The 15,653-nt window shown below is 29.7% G+C and overlaps 2 protein-coding genes across 2 annotated transcripts; both read right to left on the reverse strand.

Moving 5' to 3' along the window:
* Positions 1-35: 35 nt before the first annotated feature.
* LOC124929147 (26S proteasome regulatory subunit 4 homolog A-like) lies at positions 36-2,132 on the reverse strand. The gene is made up of 6 exons (XM_047469433.1): positions 1,591-2,132; positions 1,234-1,479; positions 1,005-1,174; positions 562-778; positions 341-481; positions 36-267 (listed from the first exon to the last, which is right to left on the reverse strand). Exons 1-6 carry the CDS (start codon positions 2,071-2,073, stop codon positions 184-186), a joined length of 1,341 nt encoding a protein of 446 aa, XP_047325389.1. The 5' UTR covers positions 2,074-2,132; the 3' UTR covers positions 36-183.
* Positions 2,133-8,207: 6,075 nt separating this feature from the next.
* On the reverse strand, positions 8,208-12,011 carry LOC124929756 (putative F-box/LRR-repeat protein 23). Its single transcript, XM_047470150.1, has 4 exons — positions 11,824-12,011; positions 10,309-10,930; positions 8,818-8,840; positions 8,208-8,214 (listed from the first exon to the last, which is right to left on the reverse strand). Exons 1-4 carry the CDS (start codon positions 12,009-12,011, stop codon positions 8,208-8,210), a joined length of 840 nt encoding a protein of 279 aa, XP_047326106.1.
* Between the last annotated feature and the right edge of the window lie 3,642 nt (positions 12,012-15,653).

Below are 15,653 nucleotides of genomic sequence, written 5' to 3' on the forward strand. Positions count from 1 at the left end.
TTTTTAATTTAGGAAGATAACATCTATCAAGAAGATTGGTGTTTAACCTTGACTCATTGCATTTACAGACTATGAGTAGTCTTTAAATAGACTTGCATGAATAAAAGACATCTTATTGGAGGTCTCAAAAAAACAAATCCATAAACAAAGGAACCTATTTTGTCTGAATATAGTCACCTTCGGTCACATGTAGAGTCCTTCGGGTACGCCCTCTTTCTTCTTGAACATAACCTTGTCTTTCGCCTTCTTAAAATCAGCATGTGTCACCTGCAAATCATATTTGAAAAGTCATATTTCAAGATTCCTCAATTCAATTTTGATAACTCTGTATCCCTCGTACCTTCATTCGACGCTCGCGTAAAGCAAGCAATCCGGCTTCAGTACATATTGCCTTAATATCTGCTCCAGAGAACTCATCCTTAGTCATAACAAACTCTTCTAAGTTTACATCGTCTGCTAATGTCATTCTTGATGTGTGTATCTGGTATCATCAATCAAAAATAAAACTCTTAATACTTTGTTAGCTAGTTAAACGAACTTCCTAATTCATAATTCATGTACCTGGAAGATACGCCTCCTTGTTTTGTTATCTGGTAGTGGAAATTCAATTTTCCTATCTATTCGTCCTGGCCTTAGCAGTGCAGGATCAAGGCTTTCGATTTTGTTTGTTGCAAGAATCACCTTTACATCTCCTCTTGAATCGAACCCATCAAGCTGGTTCAGAAGCTCTAACATGGTTCTTTGAATTTCACGCTCACCACCCGAATGAGCATCGTATCTGTACCAATTTTTTTTAAAAATCCATCAAGAACCATAGAATTGACTGACTTACTGACTAAGCTACTACACTCAAAATACCCAATAGCCCATTTGGAAAAACTTTCTGGATTTTGGTTTGAATCCAGATGTAGATAAGAAACCAACAATACTTTATGAATCTGTGTCTAACTAAATTATGTTTCCAAATCCAAACCCAAATCCAGAAAGTGTTGGTCTGCACTCACCTTTTAGTACCGACTGCATCAATTTCGTCAATGAAGACAATGGAAGGGGAGAGATCATCAGCAACTCGGAAAAGCTCCCTAACCAGCTTTGGACCATCACCCAGATATTTTTGAATCAATTCACTCCCAACAACACGTAAAAACGTGGCTGCTGTAGAGTTTGCCACTGCCTGTATGAATTGCAGAATTTAGAACTAATTTTTTCATATGAATAATAATGTAAACATACCTTTGCAAGTAGTGTCTTGCCAGTTCCAGGCTCTCCATAGAGAATAACCCCCTTAGGAGGTTTGATTCCAATGTCTTCGTATAATTCCGGGTGTGTTAAAGGAAGCTCAACAGCTTCCTTAATTTCCTGTATCTGTGCATCTAACCCTCCAATGTCTGCATACGATTCTAACGGAGCCTTCTCAACTTTCATCACAGAGACCATTGGATCAACTTCATCTTGGAGTATGCCCACAACAGAAAGAACCTGTTAATCCAACAACACCCTTAATTAGGTTCAAATTCAATCCTCATTTGATTCCAATTTCCAATTTCCAATTGCAAACCGACACTAAAGGATTGAAAATAAGAAGATAACCTTATTGTGCATCAAAATGGAACAGCCAGGTTCGAGTTGATCCTTGTCAACGAATGAGAGAATCCCGACGTAATACTCTGGTCCAACTGACGATGAAACGATGGCGTGATTCTCATCTATGAGCTCCTCAAGATTTCCAACACTCATTGGGGATCCTCGGAGATCGTCTACCTTGGATCTATCTTCCTCAGTCTTCTCCTCCTGGGGCTTTAACCTTTCCTGGTTTGTAACGAATTCCTCCTCTATTAAGAGGTAATCTTTGATCCTGTCGAGCTTAAGCAACCTGAGTTTACATTTTGTAAGAGGTGTGACCGTGGGAAGACGAGAAGCGGCATCCGGTCCCTTCTGTTTTCGCTGCTTGCGACCGACTCTTGCAGGTGGAGCTGGCGGCTCGAATTTCTTATCCTTCTTGTCGCCGTCGTTCTTCCGATCGCCGCCGGGAGCTTGGCGGTTAAGACCTCCTCCAGGAGTTCCCTGACCCATTGAACGAGATTTGCTGCTGTAACAGAAAGGAGAAAGAAGGCGCAAGTTCTTAGCTTGCTTGGGAAGAAAACTTTTGTCTCTCAACGCATTGATTCTATTCGACTATATACTTGTACCACGCCCTGTTTGGTTTGAAACACATGTTTTTTTTTTTTAACTAAATGAAACTGTTTTTAAGATGAAAATTGAATTAAAATAATATGTTTCGAAACAAGTACAACTCTTTAACCAACTAGGCTACAAAGACTTTATATTTTAAATTTAACACCAAATTTGATAAACGCGAGACGTTTTAATATTAATGGAAGTTCAACTTTTTAACTAACTAATATATAATGATGTTGAGTAAATGAATACCTGGGTCGGATTGTGGGTTGACTCACCCATAAACTTAAAACGGTTAAAAATAAAATTAAAAATGTTATCTGTAATTTTTTTCACGGTTTTTTATATTATTACTCGTGCAAATGTACGGGTTAAATGCTAGTTTATTTTAAAAGGCTTAATTATTATGACCATCATGTTAGGATATGTTTGATTTTGTGGCTTATGCGGTCCCTAAAAAGTTCCTTAAATGCGTTGTTTATTTGCGCAAATGATTACTTCAAAATATTTTGACGAAATCACCTCGTCGCGTAAAGCGAAAAGCAGGATCGTCTCGCGAAGGAAAAGTCGGTGAAAAGTCCAGAAAGATCGTGTCATTCACGTGACGATCGTGCCCATTCGCGTGACGATCGTGCCCATTCGCGTGACGATCGTACCATTCGCGCGATGTTCGTGCCATTCGCATGACGACCGTTCCCTTCGCGTTACGCAACGGGGTAATTTCACAGGTTTTCCCTTCGTGTAACGATCATGTCCTTCGCGTTACGCGATAGGGTAATTTCGTCAGAATATTTTGAAGTGATCATTTGCACAATTAAATTAATTATGCGCTGGTCACCCGCGCGCATTTAAGATCTTTTTAAGGTCTTTTCGTCAAATTTCCTGTCCAACTGTTACAAAGGTTATGGTTCTCATTATTGTCAGACAAAGATTAAAAACAAAGATTAAAAGACAAGTAAATATAGCCGGCTCAATAGGTTAGAATGCGTTTGGTATGGATTACAAATATAATTCTTCAATTTTGTTTCTCATCTCAATATAATAGATGATTATATGTGGGTGTGAATTTGACTTGAAGGATAACATAAAATAATGGTGAATGAAGCAGAAGCGAGATTGTCGGCTTGAATAAACAAACATTGGTGAAAAAACTTAAAATTTTGTCCTCGGAGATTGAAATAGGGTCTAAGATTATGCTGAAAGGTGTAATCGAATGGTTAGTCCATGGATGAAATGTCAGATTGTGTAACGCAAACATTGGTGATAAAACTCAATGATTTATATTCATAAATTATAAACTAATTTTAATTAGATAATTATTTGTAAATTTTAAAACACAATTTAAATAATTGATATTTAAATTATTATTTATAAAACTATATGTTAAAATTTATATCTACACATTTTACATATTTAACATATTAATTTAATTTTTTAAATAATATATTTATCACATTTAACTTATTAAATTAATTTAAAATTTCTAAAATTAAAATAACTAAATAAATTAATAATCATATTTTATAATTTTTACAAACAATATAAATTAATATATATAATATATATAATGTACGATTTATTGAAAAGGATAGAAGAGATATAATTTCTCTTGAATAAAAGTATTGAGCGAAGGGAAGTGTATCAAAACACGATATGACACGTATGAAAACGGGTGTCGACACGACACAATTATGTTGAAACGATGACCACTATAGTTGGAATAACACGAAACACAAATTTAAACACGAGTTAGCACGACACGAATAAACTTGTGGACATGAATTAACACGACACAAAAGAACCCGTAGATCAAAATATTTTGAGTGGGTTAAAACACGACACACATAAGATTGAGATATGACACAAAACGATACGAGAGTCTAACACGATTTGCCCGAGTCGAATACGATTATTTATGCATGATGTTTAGCTTTTTCCTAGTCCTAACAACGTCGGTTTACCAGCTAGATCGATGGGTTCTCTTGTTGGGTTTGACTATGCTAGTGATTGGTTCAAGAGGGGTTATAGCATGTTGGCTTCCATTTGACCTTGACCAATTTGAATGCAAAATCAGGGTTGAGAAGAGAAGCATATGGGACTATTTTAAATGGTACTTCGCCACTTGGATATTAGTCTCAAGCATTAACTCATTTGCCATGGTACATATTTAGAACAATGGTAATTGAGTTATCGATACTATTTTTCTTAGTAGGAGAAAAATACTATTTTCATACAAAACAAAGAGCGGTTGTCTTTAGAGGGGATGTCCAAGTCTTATGGGCAACCTTGCTTAAACTTAGGTTAAGAGTACTTCCAACAAATACTATGTACTACGATTTCTTGCTCCCGGAACACACTACATCGCCACTTCAACTTAGAGTTGAACATCGTGCACAAACATTCGTAATCGATTCAAACAAGTTGTGTTAGACTCTCAATTGTGTAGTGTTGTGCAGTGTCTCAATATTAAGTGTGTCGTATCGTGATGTGTCTCAATCTTATGCGTGTTGTATCGTGTATTGACCCACTCAAAATATTATGATACACGAACTATTTCGTGTCGTGTTAATCGTATCCATGAATTTATTCGTGTCGTCCTAACTTGTGTTTAAATTCGTGTTTCGCGTTATCGTATTGTGTCGATGTCCATTTTCATCTGTATCTTGACACACTCATGTTAATTATTTATTTATATATATATATATATTAAATTATATTGTTAGTAAAGACTATAAAATATTATTATTTATTTATTTATTTATCTTAATTTAGATAAATTAAATTAGTTAAATGTGTTAAATATATTATTTAAAAAACTAATTAATACGAGTTTAATGATACTATGAGTTGAGTTTGTTAATTTGATGAGAATCTGGACAAATTTGAGGGTAAAAAATGGAAATTTATTTTCATAGAAAATATCATCTATCAATTATTGAATATTATTTACAAAGTCTTAAGTTAAAATTAATTAAATTTTTTTATTATTATTATTTTTTTTTTGTTAAAGACAGTAGAGTACCCATCACAATTATCTAATTGAATATTAGAATATGAGAATAAATCTTGGAAAAAAACTAACTTACAATTTATGCTATCATCACATAAGGTAATCCAACAATGTGCAATTTATCTAAAAAAACATTATGCATCTAATATAGCGTCTTTAATCATTATTATTACTAACATCAAATTATATTTAAAATCATTAGTTAGCAATTAAACATATAATAATAGTATTCATTACATATTAACACATTTTTTCTTACAAATGGATAGTAGGGAATGATAACATTGGTCTAGAGCTTGGCAATGGGTTGGATAACAAGAATCGACACGATCCAACACGATATTAGTAATGAATGACACGATACAATATTATCTCACTCGGGTCGTGGGTTGGACGCGACACAAGTATTAGACAACAAGATCACGACAATTATGATTTTATACGATCGTAACACAGTTACGAGCCGACACGGACACAACATGAGTATCGAAACGACACAATCACGAGTATACGTACACACAAAATGACATCAACACAACTAGTCACATTACCTAAGTTACTCAACTTTACATTAACCTTTTCTCTAAATCTATTTAGATTTTAATTTAATTAATAAATTATTTAATTTATAAATGTAATATATATAATTAAAATTAAACAAACTAAATTAAAATATTAAACTAAAATATTAATTTAAATAATATAAATTAATTTAAAATAATAATAAATAAATTAGATGAATAGAAATGTGGATCTCCTACTAATTATTCCATATTACTTTTATTAATTAATTTATGTATTTTTAAAATTTTAAATTATTTTATAATTTTATTTATTATTAATACATTAAATAATAAATAGTTGATAATAATTTATAACTTCTACCTACATTTCCATTAAATTATAATATAATAATATATATTTATAAATATGTTAACTACAAATTCATTGAATTTTCAACCACTTTTTTCATTTTTTTCAAACTATCCACTTTTACATTAACATTTTCAAACTATCATGTCTATAAATTTATTTATATTCTTATTCAATTAATAAATTATTTAATTTTATAAATTATTACCTAATTTTATTTAGATAATTATTTTTAAGTTTTAAAATACATTTTAAATAAATGACATTCAAATTATTATATAAAATTATATGTTAAAATTTATATCTACATATTTAACATATTAATAATTTTTTAAATAATATATATATATATATATCACATTTAACTTATTAAACTAATTTAAATTCTCTAAAATTAAATTAATTAATTGATAATTATATTTTATAAGTTTTAATAATAATATAATTTAATATATATATATATAATTAATTAATTAACATGAGTGTGTCAAAACACGACACGACACGTATGAAAACGGGCATTGACGCGACACAATTGGGTCGAAACGATGACCAACTATAGTTGGAATAACACGAATTTAAAAACGAGTTAACACGACACGAAAGAGTTTGTGGATCATAATATTTTGAGTGGGTCAAAACACGATACGACACGTATAAGATTGAGAGATGACACGACATAATATAATTGAGAGTCTAACAAGAATACTTGACTGAGTTAAATACGACCGTTTATGCACAATGTCCATTCTACATTGGTCCTAACAACGTCGGTTGCCCAACTATATCGATGAGTTCTCATCTTGTTGGGTTTGACTATGCTAGTGATTGATTCAGGGGATTATAGCATGTTGTCTTCCATCTAGCCTTGACCAATTGGAATGCAAAATCGGGGCTAGTAAGAGAAGCATATGCCACTATTTTAATTGGTACTTCGCCACTTGGACACTGGTCTCAGGCATGGGCTCATTTGCCATTGCACATCTTTAGACAATGGTAATTAGGCAGGGGTTTCATTTCTTAGTAAGAGAAAAATACTATTTGCATACAAAACAAAGAACGGTTATTTTTAGAGGGGTTGTCCTAGTCTTTGGACAGCCTTGCTTAAACTTAGGTTAAGGGTACTTTCGAAAAATATTATGTACTACGATATATTGCTCCGGAAGGAACTACATCGCCACTTCAACCTAGAGGCATCATGTATAAACATTTGTAATCGACTTGGGTAAGTTGTGCAGGTTAGACTCTTAATCGTGTTGTGTTGTATCGTGTCTCAATCTTATGCGTGTCGTATCGTGTCTTGACCCACTCAAAATATTATGATTCACGGGCTTTTTCGTGTCGTGTTAATTGTGTCCATAAATTTATTCGTGTCATGCTAACTCATGTTTAAATTTGTGTTTCGCGTTATTGTCGTGTCGATGCCCGTTTTCATGCGTGTCTTGACACACTCATGTTAAGGATTTATATATAATATATTAAGTTATATTGTTTGTAAAAATTATAAAATATGATTATTAATTAATTAATTTTAATTTTAAAAAATGAATTTAATAAGTTAAATATGTTATTTAAAAAACTAATTAATATGAGTTTGTTAATTTTTTTGAGAATTCACACAAGTTTGAGGGTAAAAAATAAAAATTTATTTTTAAAAAAAATATCATCTAAAAATGAATGATTATTCTTTACAAATTCCTACCCGATTTTCAAATTACTACCCGATCCCGACCCCGAACCCGACCCCGAACCCGACCCCGAACCCGACGGGTATCTCTATTTATATCCTCATCTCCGATTCATCGGGTACCCGATCCCCGACAGGTACCCCATTACCCGATATTAAGTATTAAAAATTATATTTTAATTAACTAAAATTATATAAATTAAATATAATATGTTACTACAAAATATAATTAACTTAAAACAATTAATAAATATTATATCCTTAAACATAAAATCATCCATACTATAAAATATAAATTCATTCATACTACATAATATAAATTCATCCATATTATAAAAATACAAATAAACTTAAAAGTGATAAAACATAATTCTTAATTAAACACAAAAACTTCAAAAATCATCAAATTAGTTCTCACAAAAAACATCCTTCTTGAATACAATTCTTCAACACATTTAATTACAACCTACAAAATCAATAAAAACATTAACCAATACAAAATAGACTAATAACATACCTCAAATCTTTGACAAACAATTAATTACTTAAAAAATAAGGATTAATATGATTCTTTTACCTGGTCTTATATATTAATATTTTTCCAAAAATATTTATAAAAATAAATAACTAATATGTTGAACTATTATTCTCTAAATATAAATATAGTTAAACATAATATTTAAAAAAAAACTCTTTTATTTTTAAACTAATATATTGAACTAAATATAAAGAACTTGTAATATTCCTTAAAAAAAAACTGTTTTATCCTTTATTTTTGCCTTTATAAAAAATAAATTTATTTATTGTATTACTTTATTAAATTATAAATTATTTCATAAAAAATATTTAATAATATTAATATTCTATTATAATTTAGAACCCTAGTTTGTTAGTGGTGAAAATCCATGTAACACTTGGATAAATTTATATAATGTTTGATGCGATTTATTTAATATGAGTCAAATAACTGATAGACATATTATATATAATGAAAGTATGCATAAATCTCTTATTGTATATATTCCATATATTAAATAAAAAGTCTATAAATAATGAAAGTATTACTTACCTGCTTGTGTTGTAGAAAAGAAGCTACAAAATAAATATTGAAGATTAAATAAATAAATAAATATAAGATTGTAAAAGTTGAAGAACAGATTGAAAACATTACTTATTTGTATAGCTATGTAACTTATGTTGAAGAAGAAAAGAAGTTGAAGAAGATAGAAGTTAAAGACTTGAACTCTTGAAGTAAGGTTGAATGGAGATATACGAGAGGGAAACATTTATTACATGTATGTAAGAAATGATATTAAGAGTAATGATAAAATAATTAATATATTTATTTAATGATAGTTAATTAGTTAGTAGTTGGAATTTGATAAGTCACTTAAATTTTATTAATATATATTAATATTTAATATATTCGGGTATCGGATTTGAGTTTCCAACACTCCCTATCCCTGATCCCGAACCCGATCGAGTACCATTTTTTACTTCTCATCCCCGACCCTAAACCCGATTTAAAATACCTGAACTCGATCATCGAATATCTACTAATATCGAGTATACGAGTACCCATTGCCATCCCTAAGAGGGAGGGAAAAGAGAATCATACGGGAGAGAGAGAAAATGATAAGTAAGGGAATAAGTAAAAATAAATATTCCTCTCAGTTTTGAAGGAATTGAATGATTGAGTACAAATGATTCATTTTATTTCATTAATTAAATTCACTTATTAGGCAAAAGAGCAAAAGGTTCTTAAAAAAATCAAGACAATATTTAATACTCAAATTATCACTTAATTTAAATATTAAATAATTATTTAATATATCTATTTAATAACCCATATTTATATAGATTTAAATAAAAAATAATAAATTATTATAATTTCAAGCTTATTTAAAAAGATGGAAAATAAGTTAAACAAACTATTAAAAAACCACTTTATCATTTTAAAAATTATTATATGTCCGGTTTAGCATCTCACAACATCTATGTTATATATATTAAATTATATAATTCAATATAATGAAATTTATTAAATAATATAATTAAAATTTAAGAATATAATAAATTAAATATTCATATTTGTTAATTCAATTTTTTTTTATCTTTAAATATTTAAGTTTTCTTAATTTTTAATTTATAAAAAACTACCTAAGATTAATAAAAAAGAGATTAAAATTATTTAAAAAAATTATAATATATATTGAAGAGCATAAAATATAACTTATCATATGCAATTTCAATTTATAGAATTCTCTAAATTACTGTAACAAGTTTTTAAAAATAATTATAAAAGTAAAGAAATAAATGTTAAAAGAATAACCGGAAGATTAAAGAAATTAATTACATGAATTGGAAAGATGCCTAGAAACTTATAGTTCTGATTATTTCTCTAGCAGTTTCACATTTTTCAAACATGCATAAATAATTTTTTCTAGGCAGTCACACAAATTACAACACAAAACAAATATGGTCCTTGGAAAAAGTAAAGGTACAAAAACAACATACACAAAACATTTAGAATAAATCTAATTTCCACCACCACCATTACCTCCTCTGCAGCTCTACTAACATTCGCACCTAAGAAGTCGTTGATCCAGTATTTACCATAATTTTCGGTATGATAATCATCTTCACCACCGATATAGAAATAACCTTCATTACCAATATGGATAATTTCACCATATTGATGAGTCAAATTCATAATCATCGGTAGAGTCATTAGGGGGCAGAATCCTTTTATGGAAAAACATCTTTTACTCAATTCCTCACATTCCTCAAGGTCAATTCTATAGCATTGCCTAAGATCAAGTGATTCAAGATGAGGACAAGAGTCGAGTATAGCTTCCAGACCATTGTTATACATTTGATTCCCAAATAGGCTAAGGTGACGAAGCTCAGGCATGCTTCTTACTATAGCAAATGCTTCATTACTAGAATCGTGTCCATCGTCGTCATCATAATCAAAATATACAGGAGGGAACATACCTTGTATATTATATGATTTTAAACCTGGGCAATTGCGACCAACAAGTTCCAGACCTACATATGTGATTTTCCCATAATAAATGTGAAGCTCTTCCAAGTATGGCAATTTTTTAACAGCTTCAATTAACCCCTCATTAAAAAGGTTCAAGCACTTTACAAGTCGAAGACTACTCAACTGATTTCCCCTAAATATACAATCTCTCAAAGTGTCAGTTCGACGAACAACCAACAAGTAAAACTCACATATTATAAACAAACTTTTAAGAGACAAATATAGATCCAAAAAGACTTGTTGTTCATAAAAAACCTAACAATATATATATATAGGATACTATTTTCTTGTTATTTGGTGAGAAACATTTAATTATCAACATTTTAGAAGTTGATAACTCTTTTGGCCTATCATTAACACATTGATATTGAATATAATAATACACAGTAAACTTAATATAAAGAAATTCATATTCACAAGGAAACAATAAAAACCTAATTGCTGCTTTCAGGTCCTTTTGTCCAAACAAAAGATGCAATAGATACAAAAAATATTTTTTAGAGTTGTCCCATTTCAACTTAAGACATTTTTAGTAAAAATCAACCAACAAATATAAATAAATAAAATTTCATGTCTATAAACATGAGAAAAACAAGGTTATTCAAAAATTCATTCAAGAAAATCATTTAGAACTTGCATTGCATTAGGGTACAAGCATTCTAAGGTAAAAAATGAAAGACAAAACATTTAAAGGTCATTCAAAAGTTCTTCCTAAGATTTAATAATAGAATGATTATAATATTTATGAGATAGTTTAGGATTTTTTCTTATAATAATATTTCACTAGAATTAGAAAAAAACCAACAATAATGATTTAATCATGAATACCTGTTAATAAATAAGATGCATAAAGAGATATTCACTTCCAAAATCTTCAATTTTGAGATCAATTAATTGGCCACGACTCCGGTCAATTGCATTCATGGCCATCTTAACTATATTGTTGCTTGTGTAGGGGAGATCATTGATGTTTTGCATGTCAATGGAATGGAGCGCCATAGTTTAGGGTATTGACAGATTCTATACCAGGAAATACTTACTTTCTGGATATTCATCAACTTGTCAATGGTCCCAACCTTTTGCAGAATCTCCAAAGAGATATCACGCGGCAGGAAGTCCACCCAGTTTCCAACCTTCATTACTTCTTTACTCGGTCGGAGAGTCAAAGAAGAAGATTCCGCCGCCGAGCGGAGAGAACGAGAAGTTGATAACATTATTCACCAAAACTAGGGCTTTTGAGAGAAAGAAGCACATATATATATAAATCAAGAAAAATATTATTTTAATCAGTTCATTTGGGTGATTGGGTGATTTGGTCGGTGATATCAAATAAGTTTATCAATAAATAATGGTTTAGCTAGGCCGTGTTTAGATAAGGGTTTTTAGAAAAAAACTTGTTATTTAAAAAATAATAATAGATGATAATTTTGAAGAGATATAAATTCTTAAAAAATATTAATATATAATAATAAAATAAAAAATAATAATTTAAAATATATAATATTTTAATATTTTGATCAAATACAATAAATAAGATGGGATAGATAAAAGATGTTTTTTTTGGATTTAGTTATTCATTAACTAATTAAGTTTTAAAATAAGTTATTTAATAATAACAATATTTAAATTTTTATAATTATATAGTTATAATATTTTAATTAATAAATTAAATAATTTAATAATAATATATATATATGATTGGATGGTTTGATTTTATTTAAAAATTTCAACAAAACCAACATCAAGCTCTAAATGTTTATAATCATGATTGAAGTTTACAACCTAGTATTTTTTTTAATATATTAATTTTTAACTGTTCTGATTATTTATTTAGCAGTTTCACATTTTCAAACATGCATATTATAAGTTTTTCTAGGTAGTCAAACAAATTTCAACACAAAACAAAGATTGAGTCCTTGCAAAAAGTTACAACAAAAACACAATCAAAACATTTAGAATAAATCTAAACTCCAAGCCTCCATTACCCCGCTACATGAAGGAATGTTCAAAGGAGCCGAAATCATGATAAGGTTCCGTGTTGAGAATGCATGAGTCGAATTTGAATTCATAATCATCAGTACAGTCATAAGGGCCGCATAATCTTTTTATGGAAGAACATCTTTTACTCAATTCACAATCCACAAGTTTAACGCTAAAGCACTGCCTAATATCAAGTGATTCAAGATGATGGCAAGAGTCGAGGATAGCTTGAAGACCATTGTTCGACATCGGATTCTCAAATAGGCTAAGGTGATGCAGCTCAGGCATGCTTCTTGTTATAGCAAATGCTTCCTCATTTTCAGACTCATATTCATGAAACATACAGTTTTGATTAAATGTGAGTGATTTCAATCCCAGACAGTGGCAACCAACAAGTTCCAAACCTACATGTGTGATGTTGCAAAAATAAATTTGAAGCTCTTCCAAGGATGACAAGTTTTTAACAACTTCACTTAATCCCTCGTCAGAAATGTTCTAGCACGCTACAAGTCGAAGACTCCTCAACGAATTTCTCCTAAATACCAGCTCAAGTCCGGTTAGTATTAGTTCCCCAGTCAACCAACAAGTAAGACTCACCCAACATAAACAAATTGTAAGAGACAAATATATATTCAAAAAGACTTGTTGTTTATAAAACCTAACAATATATAAGATACTATTTTCTTGTTACTTGGTGAGAGACATATAATTATCACTTTTTACCTATCATTGATATGGATAATGAATATAACAATACACATTACCCATTAATAAAACAATAAATAATATAAAGAAATTCATATGGAAAAGATTAAGACCTAATTGCTGCTTTCAAGTCCTTTTGTCCAAACAAAAGATACAATATACAATTTAGGCAAACCAACTGTTAATATTGAAAATCATAAACAACAAAATTCTGATAAGTGCTCATTTTTAAAATTAAAGGAGATTGACACTCCAAATACACGATTCCATTTAAACTCAAAACGTTTTCAGATAAAATTGAACCCATGATATTTTGGTCTCTTAAACCGACTCTTATCACTAGGTTACCTTGATAGGTGATAAGTGCTAATTTCTATTAAATATAAAAGTTAAACATGCCTCATATATAATGAACTTCTTTTTACATGTCTATAAACATGAGAAAAGCCAAGTTATTCGAAAGAAATTATTCATAATGCAATGCTGGTCTATGGTAAACTTGACAAGTCCATAGGTTAAGTCAGACCAAGATAATTCTAAGTGCAATCCATCTAAGAAAATAAAATAATTAGTAAACTTAAAAGGCTAAAGCTAACCAAATAGGCCATAAACAATATTTTTCTAATTTATTATATATAAAAAATCAATCATTTAGGAATAAAAGTTAATAATTTATATCTAATAAGTAAAAACAACTTATCAAAAGTGTTGTTAAATTAAATAAAAAAAATGTCTATATCGGTCACTGGTCACTGCATCAAACTAGAATGGATGGGAAAAACACAATATCCTTTCATGTCTATTCATATAATTTATGATTCTTTTCTTTGCAATTTAGAATTAGAAATAACCAACAGAAATAACCTTAATAAAAAAAGGTTAAGTTATCATATTCTTCATTGCATTCTAAGGGTACTCATGCAGCATGAGCACAAGACAATAATATATGCCCTTTCATAAACATACTTTAGAATTTTTTTCTTTATAACCATTAGATGGAAATATAATATATATGGGGGAAGAAGATTCTTATACCTGTTAGAAAGATGCATGAGGAGATTGTCACATCCAAAACTTGCGATTTTGAGATCAATCAATTGTCCACAGCTCCGGTCAATTGCATTCTTGGTCATCTCAACTAGATCAGAGTCTGTGGGGGCGGAGACGCACGAGGTTTTTAATGTCGAGGTTTTCCATGTCGATGTAGCGCCATAGCTCAGGGTCTTTACTGATTTTATGCCACGAGTGACATACTATTGGGATAGTGTTCAGTATTTCAATGATCCCAACCTTTTTCATTATCGCCAAAGAAATATCGCGCGGCAGGAAGTCCATCCAGTTCCGAGCCTCGATTACTTTTTTTTTCCTTTCCGGGCAAGTAGTAATAGAAGAGGAGTCCGCCGCCGAGCCGGAGAGAACGAGAAGTCGATAACATTATTCAGAAAACCCTATTAGGGCATTTGAGAGAGAAAAATATTTATATATAAACCAGAAAAATATTATTTTAATCAGTTCATTCGGTGATTGAGTGATTTGGTCGGCGTGGTCTTCAATCAATAAATATAAAATGAATCTGAACTGGTGGAGTCATAATTCAAAATTTATTTTAGAAGCTCAAAATATACAATTTTTATAAATATAATATTCATCCAGTATTTTTTATTCGAAGCGGTTGGTTTTCATATTTAAATGTTAATAGTTTGATATATCCTATTTTAATGTAAATTTGTCTAATTTTATTATAATCATTAACATTATATCACCATATAAAAATATGTAATCCATGACTTAGGAAAAATGTACCTAGCCCACGAGCTTATCCAATCAATTATTATTTTTACTTTCATACAAAAAGAAGAGTGAGTTGTATGTTTTGGGCTTTGGTATAGAAATTATGGATTATTTATATTTATTTATTTTTCATAAGTCTAGTTACAAAAAAAAATAATAAAAAAAACATTTTTGATGAATGTCATGAGGATATATCAAATAATAAATTTTTTCCGAACTATCCACTTTTACGTTAACATTCTCAAACTATCATGTCTATAAATTTATTTATATTCTCATTCAATTAATAAATTATTTAATTTTATAAATTATTACCTAATTTTATTTAAATAATTATTTTTAAGTTTTAAAACACATTTTAAATAAATGACATTCAAATT

This window comes from Impatiens glandulifera, chromosome 3 (genome assembly GCF_907164915.1).
Source record: "Impatiens glandulifera chromosome 3, dImpGla2.1, whole genome shotgun sequence".
Taxonomy (NCBI): domain Eukaryota; kingdom Viridiplantae; phylum Streptophyta; class Magnoliopsida; order Ericales; family Balsaminaceae; genus Impatiens; species Impatiens glandulifera.

What these genes read in the sequence shown, in the direction of transcription:
- LOC124929756 (XM_047470150.1), bottom strand. Translation starts at nt 12,011, where the DNA reads ATGTTATCAACTTCTCGTTCTCTCCGCTCGGCGGCGGAATCTTCTTCT. An exon ending in CAGAAAGTAAGTATTTCCTG is followed by an intron (nt 10,931 to 11,823) that starts GTATAGAATCTG and finishes TTGTATATTTAG; the next exon opens with GGGAAATCAGTTGAGTAGTC. An exon ending in TTAGTAGAGCTGCAGAGGAG is followed by an intron (nt 8,841 to 10,308) that starts GTAATGGTGGTG and finishes TTTATTTTGTAG; the next exon opens with CTTCTTTTCTACAACACAAG.
- LOC124929147 (XM_047469433.1), bottom strand. Translation starts at nt 2,073, where the DNA reads ATGGGTCAGGGAACTCCTGGAGGAGGTCTTAACCGCCAAGCTCCCGGC. An exon ending in GCAAGACACTACTTGCAAAG is followed by an intron (nt 1,175 to 1,233) that starts GTATGTTTACAT and finishes CAATTCATACAG; the next exon opens with GCAGTGGCAAACTCTACAGC. An exon ending in GATGCAGTCGGTACTAAAAG is followed by an intron (nt 779 to 1,004) that starts GTGAGTGCAGAC and finishes AAATTGGTACAG; the next exon opens with ATACGATGCTCATTCGGGTG.